Source organism: Periophthalmus magnuspinnatus, chromosome 19, assembly GCF_009829125.3.
Source record: "Periophthalmus magnuspinnatus isolate fPerMag1 chromosome 19, fPerMag1.2.pri, whole genome shotgun sequence".
Lineage (NCBI taxonomy): Eukaryota > Metazoa > Chordata > Actinopteri > Gobiiformes > Gobiidae > Periophthalmus > Periophthalmus magnuspinnatus.
Window position 1 is genome coordinate 15,937,505 of NC_047144.1, and position 20,127 is coordinate 15,957,631.

Genomic DNA, 20,127 nt, shown 5'->3' on the forward strand with positions numbered 1-20,127 from the left:
CTCATGTCTCACAGCAAGAAGGTTGGTTCGATCCCCGGGTCACCAGGCCTTTCTGTGTGGAGTTTTTCATGTTTCTCCCCGTGTCTGGATGGGTTTCCTCCGGGTACTCCGGTTTCCCCCATCAACCAAAACATGAACGCCCTTCGAGACAACTGTTGTTGTGATTTTGGGCGTTACAAAAATAAATGAATTGAATTGAAAAACTCCCTCCAAAGATTTTCTGTGAGGTTGAGATCTGGAGACTGGCTAGGCCACTCCAGGACTTTGAAATGCTTCTTACGAAGCTACTCCTTCGTTGCCTGGGCGGTGTTTTTGAGATCATTGTCATGCTGAAAGACCCAGCCCTGTTTCATCTTCAATGCCTTTGCTGATGGAAGGAGGTTTTCGCTCAAAATGTCATAACACATGGCCCTATTCATTCTCTCCTTTACATGGGTCAGTCGTCCTGATGCCTTTACAGAAAAACAGCCCCAAAACATGATGTTTCCACCCCCATGCTTCAACCATAAATTAACCTGAGAATATGCAGAGGATAACCTTTGTAGTACACTGTTTAATAATTTCTATTAATTATATTTGCGCTACTATTTACAAGATACTACTAAAGTTTCTGCTGATGTCGTTTTTGTTACTTCAATTCAACAGTTCACTCTGAATATTATGCAATGACCAATAGGGACAGGTACCTCCATTCAGAGTAAAAAATATTGCATTGAATATTAGTGTGTGTATTAGTGTGTTAGTGTTTGTGTGTGTGTGTGTGTGTGTGTGTGTGTGTGTGTGTGTGTGCGCACTAACGTGTGTGATGATCATTCATTTCCTCCATTTCTCTTTATACTTTGCAGCTTGTTATCAACATTCCCTGGGGTCGAGATGCTAACTCTTACACTGCGCTGTCTGAGGCTTAGTTAGCTATCCCCAATCCCACACACAGGTGTTCAAAACTGTTTTAATCCAGTTGGCAATTAGTTGGCATTTAGGTCCAGTGCGACAACAATGCTCAGACTATTCATGGGTTTCATCATGGTGAAACCATTGTCATAGTGTTTAACAATTTAAAACAAAATAGACCATCCTCGCAAAAGGTCCTGTTGCATATTCATGGCTTTCAGACACACAATTCCCTCCTGATTTGAAGGACTTTGTGAGGACCCAGAGAGACGACTCTTCTCCATTCAAAAGATATATTTTGATTAGAATTGCTTAATTGCTATGACGACATAGCACAGTTGTCATAGCTTGAATCCCACAAATACCAGGAACTTTATTATATGTTTATTATTACCAACCACCCTAAACGGGTGTCCCAGGTTTCATTTTGAACCCTTATAGAGCTCATCACTCTTAGTTCAGAGGACTTTTCCAGTAAATGAACACACTGGTTACATCGCATTCCTTAAAACCCAATAAGGCTTACAAATTTATATCTGATTAAACGCACCTCTTGCGCATATTAAGGTGTGTCCACACCTCTATATGTGAATCCTATTCAAAAGGTGGGTGTACATACGAAAGCTGGGGCCAGACCTGTTCATGAATAACACTGGACATATTCATACACACGTAATCACAAGCATCGAGGTCATTTTTGAAAATCAGATATAAATTCTTTTAAACCTTTACTCAACTCTGATTTAAATAGTAACAGGTAACAATATGTTTGTATAAGGAAAAATGATAGTAGCATGTTAAAATCTCAACCAGTTTTTGCCAGATTACAATAATCATAGTACTTTTACTTCAGTTAAATCTATTGTTACTGTCTGATAAAAGATACCACTGACTAAATGTTCACATTATTAATATTTTATTGGTTTTGAAAAACAATGAAAATAAAAATACAGTAATTTATTGAGAAACAACTTTGTGAAGGAACTGGACGGTTACAAAGAAAAAGCTGTTGCAGAACCAGCTCAAGTTTGAACTGATTCAAATCTGAAGCTACGAACAACTACAACAATTATTTTAATCATTACAATTTGTTTTTTAATTAATCTAATAAATCCCTTTAATGAAATGCAGTTAAAGTGGCTGTGTCTCTCTCAGAGCAGCCCTGATATAAGGCATCTGTAGAACAGTGGATGCATGCGCACAGGGAACAGGACTAAATAAACTATGAACGAGGACGCAGCCCGGGACTAAACATAAACAGGATATGAGCAGAACGATGTGGCGTAAACGATCTGACGGATCAGGTCTATGTGAAGGTGAGTCCAGCCTCGTTGTACACTTTAAAGACCTTCTCGATGGCGTTGACATAGGCAGCCGTCCTCAGGTCCAGGCCCAGGTTGTACTTACTGGCTGTGCGCATGATTTGCTAAAAAGCACAAAGGAAAACGGTCACTTCTCCACATCGATTCAATGCACCTACCATTTTAGAGTCGATTTAAATTTAATTTAATGTAATTATAATTACGTATTAGACATTTTACATGAGTTAAATCCAGCTTTATTATAAGTCAGGGGTGGCACATGGGCACCAGATTGGCACAGGACGCCTGGACTTTTTACGACGAAAAACAATGTAAAATTTCATAGTTTTTTCTGCAGCAAATTTTGACAAGTGACAATCTCATGTTTTTTTTTAACCATTCACTGATGTCCCAGAGGACACCTACAAAGTTTAAAAGGCAATTTTCTATTTTTTAATCAGGGGGAATTAAAAGGGTTGTGTTGGACTCATACTTATTTCTAATGGCATTATTTAACACCAGACAGAAAGCACAAAGTTTTAGCTTCAGTTAGACATCAAGATCATCCACAGGTTGAGGAACCCCGCACTTAAGGTTAAAAGAAGAACTCAGCCTAAATCTGCAGAAGTGTTAAACATGTGAGAAACAAAACACAACTCCAGCTATGTTTGTGACGAGGAAATGATAACAGATCACAAAATGTGTATAAAACTGTGAAAATCATGTTAAATACCAACCCGGGCAGATCGCTCCATGGTGTAGGCCAAACCTGAATGAACAATGTCCTTCTCTGAAGCACCCTTAAAAAAAAAAAAAAAAGTTAAAAGATGTTGTTAAAATAGATAACACTCATGCATTCACTTCCTCTCCTCCAGAATTCTTCAGTTTCAGCTACATAGTAAAAACAGATCAACGTACTCACCCAGACAACACATTCAAACAGGCAAGGTGGGTAAATATCGAACAGTATACATTGCCAATAAAGAGAAAGGAACAGTCAATATTTAACCTTTACAGTTGACTCAACCAACTTACAGCGACTCGAGCCTGGAAGTCAGCGGTGGGCACGATGGGGATGGGTCCTCCTTGTTTCCCAAACTTCCGCTCTAAACTCTCCTGCACCGACACTGGACAGAAGAAAAGGGACAGGATTTAAAACAGATGTGATGTGCAGTGCTTGATATCATGCACTAAACCAAATTACATTTATTCCTTCCCCTTTGACACAAATTGTGGGGTCATCCAAAACTGAAGAAGAAAATTAAATATACAATTGACAGTGGGTAAATATATGCAGGTTGTGAGCTGCTGCGTCTGTCGGACACTTGCAGTGCGCACACGGTACAACGTCCCACACATGCTCTCCTCCGGGGGGCTGCAGGTGACCGACCCAGTCTTTTTTCATTCTGCAAATTCCTATGCGGTAAAGCAGATTGCCTCTAAGAAAGGAGTTGCTCATATGGAATGAGTTTTAAACTGCCTGTGATTGGGGCCTGACCCGCAGCTAAATGAATAGAGGCACGACAGAAACTCAGACACCAGACTAGGTGTCTGCTGTCTGAGGTGTCTTCTGACTTCTCAGCTACCTGGACACCACAGCCACAACTGCTTCACTTTTGATGAGTCTCTTACACTTGATAAGTGTTTTAAAATAAAAAACACATGGTGTTATTGTTCATTTGGAATTTACAGCAATGCTGTCTTTTAAGTGTTTACAGACTAACACAAGCTGTTGACCAGGAAACATTTTTTTAACAAATTAACCTGTGTGATATAATCTAGATAAGTGTCAGTGATCCGAGGGTTGCAGTTTATGCTTTGCAGTAAAAATGTAGATTTGGCTTTTGAAAATCTCATTACAATCTACATATTATTCTGTCCCTCTTTGAGAAAAGCCACTATACATTATGGTCATCAACAATATCTGTAGATGATAACATAAAAGTAGAAATTGTTTCTTGTTCCAACATTTCTACAGATGAAAATATGAGCATGAACAGTATTAATAGTCCTTTTTTAAATTCAATGACATGGACCAAGCAACATTTTTGCCCATTGATGACTACATAATTTCTCATACACCGACTTCACAGGCGATGCAACAGAGAACGGATTCAGAGGAGACTGAACATCTAGAAACTCTGAAAGTCACCTGGGACGAGGCACGCGAGTTTGAATGCCTCACCAGAGAACAGAGTAAATGTGGTTTGTGGCTTAAACTCAGGAAGCCAAGGATCACTGCCTCTCGCTTCAGGGAAGTGTCACATGTTACTAAGGGCAAGGAGCAGAATCTGATAAAGCGGATCCTGGAGGGGATCCCCCAAACAGCAGCCATGAAGAAAGGATTGGAAAGAGAGCCAGGTGCCATTAAGGCATACTGTGAGACTAAAGGATTTAGGCACTTTCCCTGTGGCATTGTTATCCACCTAGATGCTCATTGGTTGCATCTCCAGATGGGATCATTCATGATCCAAAGAATGAGTTTGTCTCATTGAAGTGTACTAGTAAACTCATTTCAAAACTCGAATACCTCGAAGAAAAAGATGGAAAGTATAAACTCAAAAAAACACAAGTGTTATTGGCAAGTTCAGGGTCAGATGCTAGTGACTGGAATGAAGTGGTGTGATTTTGTGGTCTCTTCTGTATCAGAAACGGAAGAGCCCACAATATCACATGAGGAACGCATCAAAAGAGATGACGAGTTACTGGTAACCATTAAGGAGAAGGTTGATTTTTATTTTTTTTTATTTGTATTTGAGTGCATTTGCACATGGAAAGGGTGCACATGGGTGCAAGTGGAAAGGGTGTAGATGGAAAGTAGCCATTTAGCCATCTGGTGTGGAACGTCTGTTTTTTATGAGTTAATGTTTCCTTTCAAATAAAGACTAAACCAATCCAATAACACCAAGTAAATAATGGCTTTTTATTTAATAAGTCCATTTTGGGGAGAGCCAGTTGCGTGGCTTATAAATATTGTGTCACAATCACAATGTCCCAATCTATTTATGCATACATTTTTTTCCTTCTTAGTTTAATTGATCATGTTTATTCACAATTTAAATTGATAAACTAAGAAATGTGAAAAATCTGATGAAAATACAAGACAATAATATAATAAGTAAAGTAAGTTTAAAATATGCTTCAGGAGTATGGGGTCCGGGGCTCTTTGCTAAGGGCTGTCCGGTCCCTGTATGACCGGAGCAGGAGCTGTGTTCACATTGCCGGCAGTAAGTCAGACCTGTTCCCGGTGCATGTTGGACAGAATTTCTAGGCGCAGCCAGGGGCCGGAGGGGGCCTGGTTTGGGAACAGATGATGTTGTCCTGATGGATTCATCGAGCCAGGACCTGCAGCAGGCACTGGGGCGGTTTGCAGCCGAGTGTGAAGCGGCTGGGATGAGAATCAGCTCCTCCAAATCCGAGGCCATGGTTCTCGACCGGAAAAAGGTGGTTTGCCCTCTCCGGGTGGGTGGTGAGTCTCTGCCTCAAGTGGAGGAGTTCAAGTATCTCGGGGTCTTGTTCACGAGTGAGGGAAGGATGGAGCGTGAGATTGACATGTCGCATGTCGTAGTTTACCATTCAATCTACATTCCTACCCTCACCTATGGTCATGAGCTCAGGGTAATTACCCAAAGGATAAGCGGATACAAGCGGCCGAAATGGGTTTCCTCCGCAGAGTGGCCGGGCGCACCCTTAGGGATAGGGTGAGGAGCTCAGTCACACGGGAGGAGCTCTGAGTAGAGCCGCTGCTCCTACAGATGCCTGAGCCAGCTGAGGTGGCTCAGGCATCTGCTCAGGATGCCTCCTGGACGTCTCCCTAGGGAAGTGTTCAGGGCATGTGTCCCCGGGGAAGACCCAGGACACGCTGTAGGGACTATGTCTCTCGGCTGGCCTGGGAACGTCTTGGGGTCCCACCGGAGGACGTGTCCGGGGTGAGGGAAGTCTGGCCTGTGGGCCAAATTTGCGAGATATCAAATATGTATTAGAACTGGCACACCAGCCTCTGCACCAGTATAGCGCATGCACCGCTAATTCAACGGATCCCAAAATGCTTTGCAAATGTGTTGGCGGCGCTCATCAGCATCTGCTACCTGTCGCCTCACTCAAATTTAATCCACCCCGTCTGAAAACCATACAGATGTTGAGATTTTTCAATAAATATTTAGTTTGGCCCACGGCTTAGTCACAGTTTGTAATTTATAAGTAGAGCAGGGGTGTCAAACTCAAATTCACAGAGAGAAAAATTAAAAAGTAAATATTGTTGCATTTATCTATACTAGACCGAATATTTCTAAACTTGTGATACAAAAAGGGTAAACCCCCCCCCCCAAAAAACACAGATTTTGAAAATGGTGAAACAATGTGATGGCGATGTATAAGAACCATTCCAAAAATAAAATCTAAAATATAAGAAAATATTTAAGTATTGGGAAAAAGTATATGAAAAATGGAAATATGAAAAAAATTCCAAATTTCATGATCATAAATGACATTAAACTAGTTTGAAATAAAAATAACTTTACTTTTTAATAATAACTGTTTATGCTGTACGGAGCAGTACTCACTAAGCAGGTGGTAGTTGGAGTCTCTCTCGTATTTGAAGGTGAGTCGGCCATAACTGACATGGTTCAGATTCTTCAACCACTCGAAATAAGACACAGTCACACCACCAGCATTCAGATACATGTCCTGAGAGTGAGAGTGAGAAAGAGACAGACAGAGATTAAACAAAACAACTCCAGGTCTGTTTGTGACGAGGAAACTAATATATATAAAAAACATCATAGATCAGAAAACAGTGGAGAAGATCTCATCAACTTAATAGGGCCCATGTTACACTGATGACTTATGGGCTCATTGTTGTCACTGGTTCAGTTTTATTCACTTACAGGAATAACCATGACGTTGTTCTGCAGGAAGACCTTGTCAGCATCAGGAGTTGTGGGTCCATTGGCACCTTCAGCAATGATCTGCCCAAAACAAAATTTAATTCTTAAAACATTTCAAAACTGATGTATTTGTTTTTTTACATTATGATGCTGTAAACACAATATGGATCCAATTCACTTCATTTCTTCCAGTTTCTTACTGTTCGTCACTCTAAAAGCCAATGCAACAATGTTTTTAACTTTATTTAACCAGGAAAATCCCTCAAACATTAGGGAAGCACTGATCCAGCTTCTTCTGTTCTGTTACCAATGTCGATATTTTGGCTTTAAGTATCTGCTGATTCAGATATCAACATATACCAGAGCAGAGACTTAATATACCTCATTTCCTTAAAACACAAACATAAGGGAAAACATGATCCAAATATGTTTTTTAACTGCCGCCATCTTGGTTGTAGTTGCGCATGTAAACAAATTCCAAAAGGAAATACTCTTTATACAGTCTATGGCAGGGGTGTCAAACACATTTTCACCGAGGGCCACGTCAGCAAAATGGCAGCCCTCAAAAGGCCAGATGTAAAATAAATTAACTACTTTTTGAACTTGTTAATTAACCGTTTCTGTATTTATTACAGATATTACATATGTATTTGCCTAGATGTAAAAATAAGTAACTTGAATATGTCTATATCTCTTGATAAAATGACATTTTAAGACCATCATACCTTTTAATTTACTCAGTCGAGGGCCACAGAAAATTATGTGGAGGGCCACTTTTGGCCCGTGGGCCTTGAGTTTGACACATGTGGTCTATGGTTAAGTGAGTGTGACGTCACATATAGCGTTCGACTTCGTCTTCCCAGTCGCACCGCTGGCTTAGCACTTGGCAACAGGTTTGATTGACAGGATTGCTAACAGGAGCTTGAGTGACCTCGGGGAAAGAAGGCGCCTGATTTGTCTGCTCATATTGTGATTTAGGGACACAATAGCGAAATATAAATAAAAAGGACCATGTAGAGAGGGTTAATACGAACATTTTAAGACCAAAATGATGCCATAGACTGTATGAATATAAATGGACATGGCTAACAACTCCCATACGTCAACCAATATGGCGCCACTGCCCCAATATGAACGTTGTATGTTAGTTATATGGCAAAAACCGATGTGTCTAGTGTTTCTTTAAAGGTTTCATATAATACCACGTTTGCAACTGTAGCTAACAGTATTGCTCAGTTCAGTAAAAACATATCTTTAATAATTCAACATTTGTCTGAACTTAAGCGCTGGGTTATTCAACTAAATTTACCGGAGGCCAGATTTTTTGGAGGGCCATGGCTTCCGAAAACATACCACTTTCAAAACACACCAAATGTGTTTCATTAATCATAATTAAAAACTGATGGCATTTGGTATTTTATTATTCACAAAAGTAAGCCAACTGCGAGAGACTTCCGGTTGGAACTTGAACATGGCGACAGCAAGTTGTAAAAGGCCCATATGATCTAACTCTGAGGTGAAACGAGAAGATATCACGGAAATATTGGTGGCCTGTATGATGACAAGAGGCAAAACAAAAAAATCAATTTGTACCGCTGAAGTAAACACGGACGAGAACGAGGAACAAGCTAAGCTAAGAGCGGAGCTAGCTGGCGCCGAGGCTGGCATGCTAACGCAGGACTCCCCCCAAAGAACACAGGAGGAGATAATGTCTGATTTGGAGGCTGTCTTACGAGAGATAAGAGATTTACGCCGGTAAACCGTGGAAAACCTTAAAAACATACGAGAAGAAATAAAAAAGGCTAATGGCAGGATAGACGAAGCAGAAAGACGTATCAAGAGCGCGGAAGAGCGCGTCCAGTGCGTCGAGGGGGCGGCATGTGAGTTGATTAAACTACAGAAAAGGCTGGAGGAGCGACTGATTGATCAAGAAAGCCGAGCTAGGCGAGATAATATACGCCTTCATGGGGTCAAAGAGGGAGCGGAGAGCGGAGCGGTTTCAGTGGGAGCATTCGTGGAGACACTACTCAGGGAAAAACTCGAGTTGCCGCCAACTTTTGAGCTTAGCGCGGAGCGAGCCCACAGAGCGCTGGGTCCCCGTCCGCCAAATGATGCCCCCCCACGATCTATTATTGTGAAGCTCTCAAATTATAAGACCAAAGAAGAAATAATCAAGAAGGCATGGGAGAAAAGGGGCTTCCTATACGAGGAGCAGCGGGTTTATGTGGACCATGATTATGCACCAGAAGTAATGAAGAAAAGGAAGGAATACGCTGAAGCAAAGAGGGTGTTAAAAGAGAAAAAAAATACGATTTCAAACACCTTTCCCGGCAAAACTTCGTGTTTTCTATGAAGGAGAGACCCGCATGTATAATACAGCAACAGAAGCAACGAAAGACATGGTTACAAAAGGGCTCAAAGTGCGCATTATCAAGCCTGCGGAGGACCCGATTGGGAGGATTTTGGGACAGATGTGGCGCTCCGCACAGGAAGCAGACAGGCTGGACCAGGTTTCATCTCTGGGGTACAAGCAGAAACTGAAGGCCTTCAATTACAGAAGAAGCGGGGAGGAGGACTAGTGGGGGAGCTGCCAGAGCAGCGGGAATCTCCATCTTGGAGAGAGGAAAAAAAGAAGAAAGGGACTAAATGTAAGATAAGTCTGATTTTGATATTTCAGGGTACAAGCTATGTATAGGGACATTTGAGAGTTTTCAGTTTTGCATAATTTTCAGTCGGGGACGTTTTTCTTTTTGTCCTTCTAACAAATCAACAGAAGAAAATAAAAATTAAAAGTATGGACAGGGCCAAATTTGGCCAAGAGGGCCCCCTACCGGTTGGGAATAGGGGCTTTCCCTTAGAGCTGGGAGCTAGCTCTAAAAAGGTTAAATCTCGGACCTCATGTTTGGAAGTCCTGATAGTATGTTTTTCAAAGTTATTTTGTTTAAAATATCGTTCTCAAAGTTCTTTACTTGTAGCGCAGGGAGTAGAACAAAGTATAACCGTACAAAATTACATCAATGAAAAGTCAACTTACAGTAGCTTCCTATAATGTGAATGGTCTGCTTAGTCCAATCAAGAGGAGCAAGGTATTGAGTAAAATGAAGAAAGAGGGGGCAGAGGTTTTGCTCCTGCAGGAGACACACATGAATGATAAAGAACATGAAAAATTGAAGAGATATGGTTATAACCAGGAATTTTCCTCCTCCTACGGGGCAGGGCATAGAAGAGGCGTGTGTATTCTGATATCCAACAGAATTAGTTTTGAAATGCTAAAAACAATAAAGGACGCGGAGGGTCGATATATCCTAGTGACGGGTAGACTAGAGGGAATACTGGTTACTCTAATAAATATTTATGCCCCTCCGGGCTCAGATTGGGCTTTTTTTAAACATTTTTGATTTGGTGACAACAGAGAGCGAGGGGGTGCTGATAGGGGGGGGGGGGGACCTTAACCAGAGGCTCGACCCACGGCTTGACTCCTCTGGGAAAGCTCAACTAAAAAATACTACTGGTAAAAGAATTTCAAAGCTGATGTCAGATCTTGGGATTTTAGACATATGGAGGGAACTTCACCCCTTGAAAAGAGATTATACATATTACTCCGCACCTCACTCTCTGTACTCAAGGATTGATTACTTTTTAGGACATAGACAGGACCGATACAGGATAAAAAGTTGTCATATTGGAGTGATGGATTTATCTGATCACTGCCCTTTAATCTTAATCTGCATGGACACTGAGAAGAAAACAACAGTCTGGAGACTGAATTCAAGCCTGCTGAATGGTCAGATGAAAGATGAAATTGAAAAGGATATTTGTGAATATATTGAAGAAAATGACAATGATGAGGTATCTCCATCTGTGTTATGGGATGCATGTAAAGCGGTATTAAGAGGAAAGTTGATAGCTAAAGCTGCATACTTGAAAAGGATGAAACAATCTGCGCTGAAATCCTTACAAACTGATTTGAGAAAACTGGAAGTGGAACACAAAAACAATGCGGACAGTAAAATAAGTGATGAGATTAAAACAAAAAGGGCAGAAATTAATGATATAATGTCACAAGAAATTCAGAAGAAAATGATCTATACTAAACAAAGATATTATGAAGCGGGGAGTAAATATGCAAAATTATTGGCTTATAGACTAAAAAAGCAACAGACAACAAGGCATGTTTATAAGATGAAAGACCCAAAAACAAATCAAATGGTATATGCAACAGAAGATATTCAAAAGTGCTTTGTAGACTATTACAATAAGTTGTATACCAAGATAAAAAATTATAATGAATCCCAAATAGACACATTTCTAGAGCAGTTACCCCTGCCACGAGTAACAGAGGAGCAGAATAAGAGGTTAATGGCGGAAATAACAGCAGAGGAAATCAACTCAGCCATTTCTAAATTACAAAACAACAAAAGTCCTGGAGCAGACGGTTTTGGCTCTGAATGGTATAAAGTATATAGGAAAACACTAATCCCTCTACTGTGTAAAAAAGACAAACTCATGACAACATCCGCCGTACTTTACATATCATGCAATATATCAAGGAAAGGAAAGTGGAAGCTGCAATTTTAGGATTAGATGCGGAAAAGGCATTTGACTCCGTTGGGTGGGAATTTTTGTTTAAAGTAATGAAAAAGTTTAATTTCCAAATGGAGTATATTAGGACTGTGCGGGCTCTGTATAGGGATCCTGTAGCAAGGATCAAGGTTAATGGTAGCTTATCCAACGCGATCAAGCTAGGAAGGGGATGCCGTCAAGGATGCTCGGTCAGCCCACTACTATTTGCCATTTTCCTTGAACCATTAAGCCAATGTATAAAGCAGTGCACTAATATTAAAGGTATAACTATGTCGGGATCAGAACAGAAAATAGCATTGTTTGCAGATGATGTTTTAATATACCTGGAGAACCCAGACACATCACTGCCAGTTTTGATGACAACAATATCAGACTTTGGGAGGATGTCAGGCTACAAAATTAATTTGCGAAAAACCCAAGCGTTGACTTTTAATTATGAGCCGAGCCAAGACATAAAACAAAATTACACGATTAACTGGGATCAACAGACAATGAAGTACTTGGGTATTTACTTGACAAAAGACATGGGAAATTTAAAAGCTACTAATTATGACTTCTTAATATCCAATATTAAAACAGATCTGTCTCGGTGGAATTTAATTCCTTATCAAAGTCTGGCATCAGGAGTGGAGGTAATAAAGATGAACGTTCTGCCTAGGTTATTATACATATTTCAAAATCTTCCACTTGAGATTAGAGATAAAGACTTTAAAGAGTGGGACAGGACGATATCTATGGCAAGGGGGGAGGCCGCGTATTAAATATAGGACTTTACAATTGCAAAAAAAAGAAAGGTGGTCTAGCATTGCCATGCCTAAAGAGTTATTACCAAGCTGCTCAGTTGAAAATCCTGATGAATTTATGTGACCCAGAATACACTGCAAGATGGAAAGACATTGAGAGGAATACTATACCACCAATACAAGCTATAATGTGTGATCCGCAATTATTGACGAACTGGAAACAAAAGGTTAACCCTTGGCTGTGGGTGTCTCTATCTATATGGTCTGAAATTATGAAAAAGCACAAGTTAAAAGAACAGTGCAGATTATTGAGATGGATTGCATATGACACGGACTTTGAGCCAAACAAATTGGATAGCACTTTTAAGATGTGGAAAAATGGGTCCAAAAATGCACTGGGAAATAATTCAAAGAGGGGATGTGATGAGTTTTCAGCAGTTAAAAGAACTCTACAATGTAGGTAATCAGGATTTTCATAGATACCTGCAACTAAGGCATTATCTAAAACAAGAACAAAAAAGCATGAAGTTTGATTTACAGCAGATAGATGTCTTGAAAATTATCCTAGATGCTTCTAAATCAGAGTTAAGTAGGAAAATTATTTCAAAATTGTACACAGCATTAGAGGATCTGAAAGCGGACACCACAGAATATGTGAAGGGACGATGGGAAAGGGAAGCAAACATTAAAATTTTAGGAGCGGAATGGGAACAAATAAGTGCTTATCAATGGAAAACTACCAGGTCATGGTTTTGGAGGGAGTATGGATGGAAGACTATAATACGTTTTTTCTTAACCCCGGCACAGAGAAAGTATGCGGACACAAAATGTTGGAGATCTTGTGGTGCTGATAAAGCAGACCACTTCCACATCTTCTGGGGTTGCCCTTCGATAATCCAGTATTGGATTGACATAAAAAATATCATAGATGAAGTATTGAATATTAAATTTCCATTAAGTTTTGAAATTTTTTATCTAGGAAAAATTGAAATATTGAATTTGAAAAGAAAGGAAGATTGTGAAATGATGAGAATAATGATTTTGGCTAGTAAAAAAGCAATCACAAGAAGATGGCAAACTGATCTGGTGCCTCGGGTGGAAGAATGGGTCGATGTTATGCTCAACATCTATAATATGGAGAAAGTGACGGCCTCGGTAAGGCTTGAAGTGGACAAATTTAACAGAGTTTGGAGGAGTGGCTTAAATACATTAGACAAAGTAGAACAGACTTTATATAGGGCTGACCGAGGACGCCCGCACGGTCCTGATTTTCTGAAATTTTTCTTTATTTTGTTTTCTATGTAACTTTGACTTTCCCTTACCCAACGTGTGCTATTTTTTCTTTTTACACCCTGGTTTGACGCTACATTTGTTCTCTTTTATTGTTTAAATTGTTTTAAAATTGTATAAATTAAAAAAAAAAAAAAAAAAAGTTATAGAGAGAAACATTTGCTCTAACTGGACCCACAAATGTCATTTTGTTGCTTTGTAACTTAAGAATTGAATCTATCGACAAGTAAAGAAGCTATGGCCTTGCAAAAAAAAAAAAAAAAAAAGTAAGCCAACTGCAAGATCTAGTACTGAACCTGAAACATGGACTAGACTAGTACCAACTGAGTAAACCTTATTCTGGGTTAGTCCTGGGACATAATTAGTCCCGCTTTAGACCTGGTTTAAGCTAAAGAAAGTATTTTACATTTAGGATCATTTGGAGGGCCTCATCTGGAGCCCGGGCTGCATGTTGTACAGGCCTGCTGCTGTACCTTGGCCTTGATCCTGGGAGCGTTGTTCCTGGTGAGCTGCTTCTCTCCGGCCGCAGGGATCAGGATGTGACAGTCGGCCTCCAGGATACTGCCCTCGTATGGCTTCGCCCCCGGGAAACCCACGATGGTGCCATTTTGCTGTGGAGACACACACACGCAGTTATTGTATGGGAAAAGTCAGGCAGGTTTTATGATTGTCAAATATGTACATCTAAACATAAAGGTGTTCTTATGTTTTAAGAGTTGTTATTCGACAAATTAAAATATAATGATCTTAATGTTTTTGTTTGTTTGCAGAAAATCCAAAGTTGGAAAAAAAACAATAACTGGGATTTGAGTTCTTGAGATCTCTCATCCCAAATACAGTATATATAGAGTTGCATCCCAGTGTCTGCAATCCTTCAGTCATCCAGGTCTGATCCATAAGAAAAGAAAAATTCTAATCTGACAAATGGAGAAAAGTTTGAGTGATGATGTTTCGCTGCTCATCGAAGCCAATTATTCAGGTAGAGTTGAATAGAAAAAACTATGGAAATGGTTGAAATATGAGCTTTTTTTTGGTACATTTGATAAAAAATTACAGGCTACAATTTTGTTTCTTGCTGAAAGAAAGTGACATATTAATCCACTACCTGCGCAAAATACCAACTGTAGACTCAAAAGGCTGCAAGACTGAACTTAAAGCGGCTCCGAGACTGGAATATGAGACTGGACTAGAGCGGCTCCGAGACTGGAATATGAGACTGGACTAGAGCTGTTCATACCAGTTTGTAGTCCTCCAGCTGCTTGGGGTCGATGCCTTCAGGGTTGTAGATGTTTCCGTCGATCTCGCCCACTCCCACACACTTGGCCCCGAATCTGTGCAGGTACCTCATGGAGTGAAGACCCACGTTACCAAAGCCCTGAGGAGAGAAAAGACATGTATTACTAGCCAAAATAATATTCCATCTGTTGAATGAGAACCACAGGAGACTATGGCCCTCATAAATAAACTGGACAACATATTGGAACAACAGACTTAGACTTTGTTGCTCCTTCTGTTATCATAAACCTATAAAAGAAATGACACTGGTCAAAAATGGATGCATGGTAGCTAGCTCACTGTGTCTCAAAGCTAACAGTCACTCTTATTAAAAATTGGAAAACATAATATAAACAACCTATTAAATACAAATTCATTAAAATAAAGGCTATGTAGTTATTTTTATATGTAGAATACTTTAGTTTGTGTCTCAATACTAACACTAATGCAAATTTTGAGGCCTAGTAAATAACACAAACATCTTTCTAAACACAGTGTCCTCCACTGAAGTCCTCAAAATGGTGCCGATAACACTCAAACGTACGAATACTCTCACCTATTCACTTGATTGTGGCCATAAGGTAATGTTCACCATCTTTGAGAGCTATAAAGATCTAGCCATGGAAAAGAAATTCTCTGGCGCCCTCATGTGGTAATTGGGGGGATTTCACCAACAAGACCAAACCCACCAATGAACATCTTAACATAAAAGAACATTTATTCATACTTTTAACTGCTTATGTATGTTTTAATTATCCTATTATTGTTCTTTTTAAAGTGCATTCCTTCACTTTCAACAGGTTTCAGTCAGACCTTAACTAGCATGGAGATTTACTTTATCAATTAGAGCCACACACAAAAAATAAATAAAAATAAATAAATAAATGCATAATTAATCTACCTGACCAAGTCCAGATCCATAAATTTACCCAAGAATATGCAGAGGATAACCTTTGTAGTACACTGTTTAATCATTTCTAGTAATTCTATTTGCACTACAATTTACAAGATACTAGTAAAGTTTCTGCTGATGTCTTTTGTGTATTGTGTCGGTGAGAAAGGACAGACTTCTTGATGTACGTCTATGGGGCTTAATCTTGAGAATGACATAATCCTTTAGAGGCACCAGAGAGAGATTACAGTTGGTTACTTCAATTCAACAGTTCATTCGGAATATTATGCAATGACCAATAGGGACAAGCGTCTGCATTCAGAGTAAAAAAAAAATCAATTAAATTGAATATTAGTTTGTATGTTAGCTAGTGTGTGTGTGTTCATTTATTTCCTCCATCACTATTGATACTTTGCAGCTTGTCATCAATGTTCCGTGGGGGTGTGATACTAATTCATTACACTGCTCTGTCTGAGGCTGTCTGAGACTTTAATCTCATCCTTTTTTCCCTCCATTTTGTATTTTTTCTTCAGTTTTAAGACCATCTTATAACCTTTTTTGGCAGAGTTTGCTAATGCCTGTATTGTGTCTCCACAGTAACTTGAATGGCAGCATTATGAGTGCCACTGGTAAGTAATGACATTTGTGTCTGTAAAAGCTTCAAACACATTAAATTGTAGCAGCTCCTTTACATTTTAGAGCTACATGATTTACTTGCTGTAGATGTTTAGCTAACAGGTAACTGGTTTTCTACTAGTGTTTACAACTCTGCTAAATATTTAGTTTGTGCTCGACCACAGGGACACTTCATTCCAATATATGAACTCAAACATGTTATTTAAGAAGAGAAAGGTGAAGTGTTTTGTGGCAAGCTGAAGTGTCCCATCTCTGGGGTCTGAGCTTGGCCAACCATTGAACTCAATGGGCCGTGTCCAATGGTGCATGTTGCAAGTTTAGCCTTTCGCGGGGAGGTACATCCAGTCCTACCCTGCCCCGGGACTAGGCGCAGTTCAGCTACCCCCTATGAAACTTTGCAAGACGAGAGCGAGCGGAGCGGCCAAGAAGGAGAGGAAAAATGACAAATTATAAATGATAAGGGTACTTCTGAACCATGTTTTAAACCTGTGGCTCATTCACATCAGTGGGGCTCATTAACATCGCTCACATTGTTGTACCACGTGACACGCTATAACCAATCAGCGCTTGAGTTTAGCTAGAGCGCACACAGAGCATAACCGAAGCTAACGACTAAAAAGTGTTTTTAAGACAATAGACTGATTTTGAGCTGAGAAGAAGTTTGATCTGAAAATAAGTAAAAATTGCCACAAAAATCAACCTTTGAGAAAGTTGTAGGTGCCCTGTCAGCCCCTGTCAGCCCCTGTCAGCCCCTGTCAGCCCCTGTCAGCCCCTGTCAGCCCCTGTCAGCCCCTGTCAGCCCCTGTCAGCCCCTGTCAGCCCCTGTCAGCCCCTGTCAGCCCAACACGAGCAGTTTGTGATCACATTGTGCTCTATGGGAAAATTCTTTCTGGTCATGAGGGATTTTTTCATTGCAGTACAAATCAGTGGCCACTAGTCCAACTCGAGACAGCTCTAAGCAGCAATATCCAGTTATTTTAATAGATCCATGCATCTCCCCCTGTCGTTAGCCAACATGCTAAGTAAGCACTGCTCAGTCACAGCAACAACAGAAACTTCCCGAGGGCTTCCAGTTTCCCATATAAAGATGATTAGAGTTTGGACAAACAAAGATTTTAGTCAAAAAAAGACTAAAACAAAATTAAAATGTAAAGATGAACACCGACCTGGACCACGAAAGTCTTGTCCTGGAAGCCTGGGGTGAGTCCGAGCATGCTCATGTAGGACGCCTCGTGAATGAAGTTCTCAATGCCGTGGAAAACTCCTCGTCCAGTGGCAGAGATCCTCCCGTGGATGCCCCCCTGGCTGATGGGCTTCCCGGTCACACAGGCGTGGGCGTTTATGTCCTGGAAAGATACACAAAAAGATAGGAACTTACAATGCGCTGTGTTTTGACTTTTGACTTTTTATAAGCTCTGTTTGCTCTATCTTTCACTACCAAAATTTGGACCCATCCTCTCATTCAGTGTTTTTATTTTTACTACTTTCTTCATTTTAAAAATGTATGAAGATATATGAATTTATGTAGTTAAGAAAAAAAAGCTAAATCGCCCTTTGATTTGTCAAAAAATATTTAGTAGAGCTGATACTTTGAGGATTTGAAAATAAAATTTAAAAGTATATTTTTAGTACAGTTATTTAACTTTTTTGCTTGCTGCATAATTCTATACATTTTGCTTCAAAACATACCAGGACCAAACCAGGACCAAACCAGGACCAAATCACAGTTTTCTGCAGCTAAAACCTGGAACAGTCTTCCTGAAGATGTGACACAGGCCTCTACTTTGACAATATTTAATCCAGGCTCCACACGGTTCTGTTTAGCTGTGACTTGGCATATGAATGAAAGGTTTACATTTTGCCTCTTCTCTTTTAATGTTAATTTTATGATGATTATTTCTGTTTGATTTGTAGCATTGTGATTTTAATTTCTCTTATTCTGTAAAGCACTTTGAATTACTTTGTGGACCAGTTGTGCTGTACAGATTAAATTATTTTGACACTTAAACTTGCTTTGCCTTTCTCAAAGTGCAGATGTTTTAGCTGGTGGGGTTCAGATTCCCATGTATAGGTACCATATTGTGCACTTTTGACTATGATAACAAGGATTAAAAGATTAGAAACAAAAAATACAATTTGTTTTGAATTGTTAATCACCATGGCAATTGTGGCTAATTTTTCTCACTACTCTGAATTTTATGCTACCAGAATAAATGCTACCAGAATAAATGTCCAGAGATTTCAAACTAGAATTCCCCCATGTAAATTTGGGCCAAACCAAAATTTTAACAGTTCCCAAAATTCTGTTTCTTTGGACTTTTATTAGCACATTTTGTGGAAAAAAAATGCACACAACTGATTACAATGTTTAAAAGAAAAAAATTCAACTTTTGTATTATTCTGGGGAACTGTAGTTCTACAATATAATTTTCACCCTGAGGTTGGTACAAGTCTGGCAGCTGTCTGCCCCATAAACACTGCCCCCCTGTGGCCAGAGCAGGGATGTCTCACTGAATCTGAGACAGCACTGACCCATGAGGGAACTACACCCCACTGTACAGCTTCTAATAGTAAAAGATATCACATTTTCACACAGGCTTGGAAACCATTTTGAGTTTGACCTTTGTATCGTCTTTGAGGAAGCAGAGATTTGTAGGAACCTCTTAAGAGTTCACTCATCATTGGTAAATCTGCCTGCCACTGAGTGAGGGAGCACAGAGCTGCACCAAATGAAAACAAGGAAATAATGCCATTGTCCAAAACGTGCAAGTGCAGGTCTGGGGTAGGATATATCTGGGTTGAAAAATCATGTTTTTCACTTCACTAAACATGTTCTGCAATCAACAGAAAAATTGTCAAAACTGAAAAGATTGTTTTATCTTATTCATAAAAGATTTCCCCCAATGACCTATGGGTTAAATATGATCACCAAATACAAACTATTGAAATTAAATGTTGGGGCAAAAAAGTGTGGAAAATAATCGATTTTATGTTCAAATTCGATTAATTTATTTAATTGTTTATTTTTTTTGCCCAGCCCCAAAATGAACTTGTTAGCAGTGCACACATTAACCTGCTCTTGCTCCAGATAATTTTCAGTATTTAACGAAAATACAGTTTTTTGTGTCTTATTTGTGCATCTTTAGCCTCATTCTGCTCAGAGTCGACTTTGTCTAACCCCAGTACAGAATGACAAAACTATTTTCTCAACAGCAAAGACAAAATGTCAGCCTCACAGTTCTCAAACATTAATTTGTTGTTGATGATATCTAGACTTAGTTCTATCTATTCAAAATCGACAAACTTTAACCGAAAAGCTGCTGAATCCAAACGAAAGGGCAAAGTTGTGTCCTGTTTGAAGGAGAGGCAGGAAGTCTGGGGCTGCAGCCAAAACCTCAGCTCTGATGACTCATTCCTTCCCGAGTTTGACTCATTTTGGAATCGAATGAAAAAACAAAACAAAAAACACTTTAGTGGGCCCTGTAATAAACAAGAGCGTTACCATGGAGATTTAACCAACTTGGGAATGGTATGTGGGGTTCAGTTTTAGGACACTTTCCTGAACCGGTTTGACTTCAGTTGAGTTTAAATTCTGGATTCGACTGGTTCTGAGAGTCTGGTTTAGTCCT

General features: G+C 39.8%; 1 protein-coding gene across 1 annotated transcript in view; it reads right to left on the bottom strand.

Annotated features, from left to right (window-relative positions):
* Positions 1–1,790: 1,790 nt before the first annotated feature.
* The window catches only part of LOC117387822 (glutamate dehydrogenase, mitochondrial), a 31,150-nt gene continuing 12,813 nt past the window's right edge, over positions 1,791–20,127 (bottom strand). The window contains exons 6-13 of the mRNA XM_033985396.2: positions 17,665–17,844; positions 14,933–15,070; positions 14,169–14,306; positions 7,079–7,159; positions 6,755–6,878; positions 3,228–3,319; positions 2,930–2,992; positions 1,791–2,317 (exon numbers count right to left, since the gene is read on the bottom strand). Coding sequence (XP_033841287.1) covers positions 2,198–2,317; positions 2,930–2,992; positions 3,228–3,319; positions 6,755–6,878; positions 7,079–7,159; positions 14,169–14,306; positions 14,933–15,070; positions 17,665–17,844 — 936 coding nt within the window. The 3' untranslated portion in view covers positions 1,791–2,197. The remainder of the gene's footprint in view (positions 2,318–2,929; positions 2,993–3,227; positions 3,320–6,754; positions 6,879–7,078; positions 7,160–14,168; positions 14,307–14,932; positions 15,071–17,664; positions 17,845–20,127) is intronic.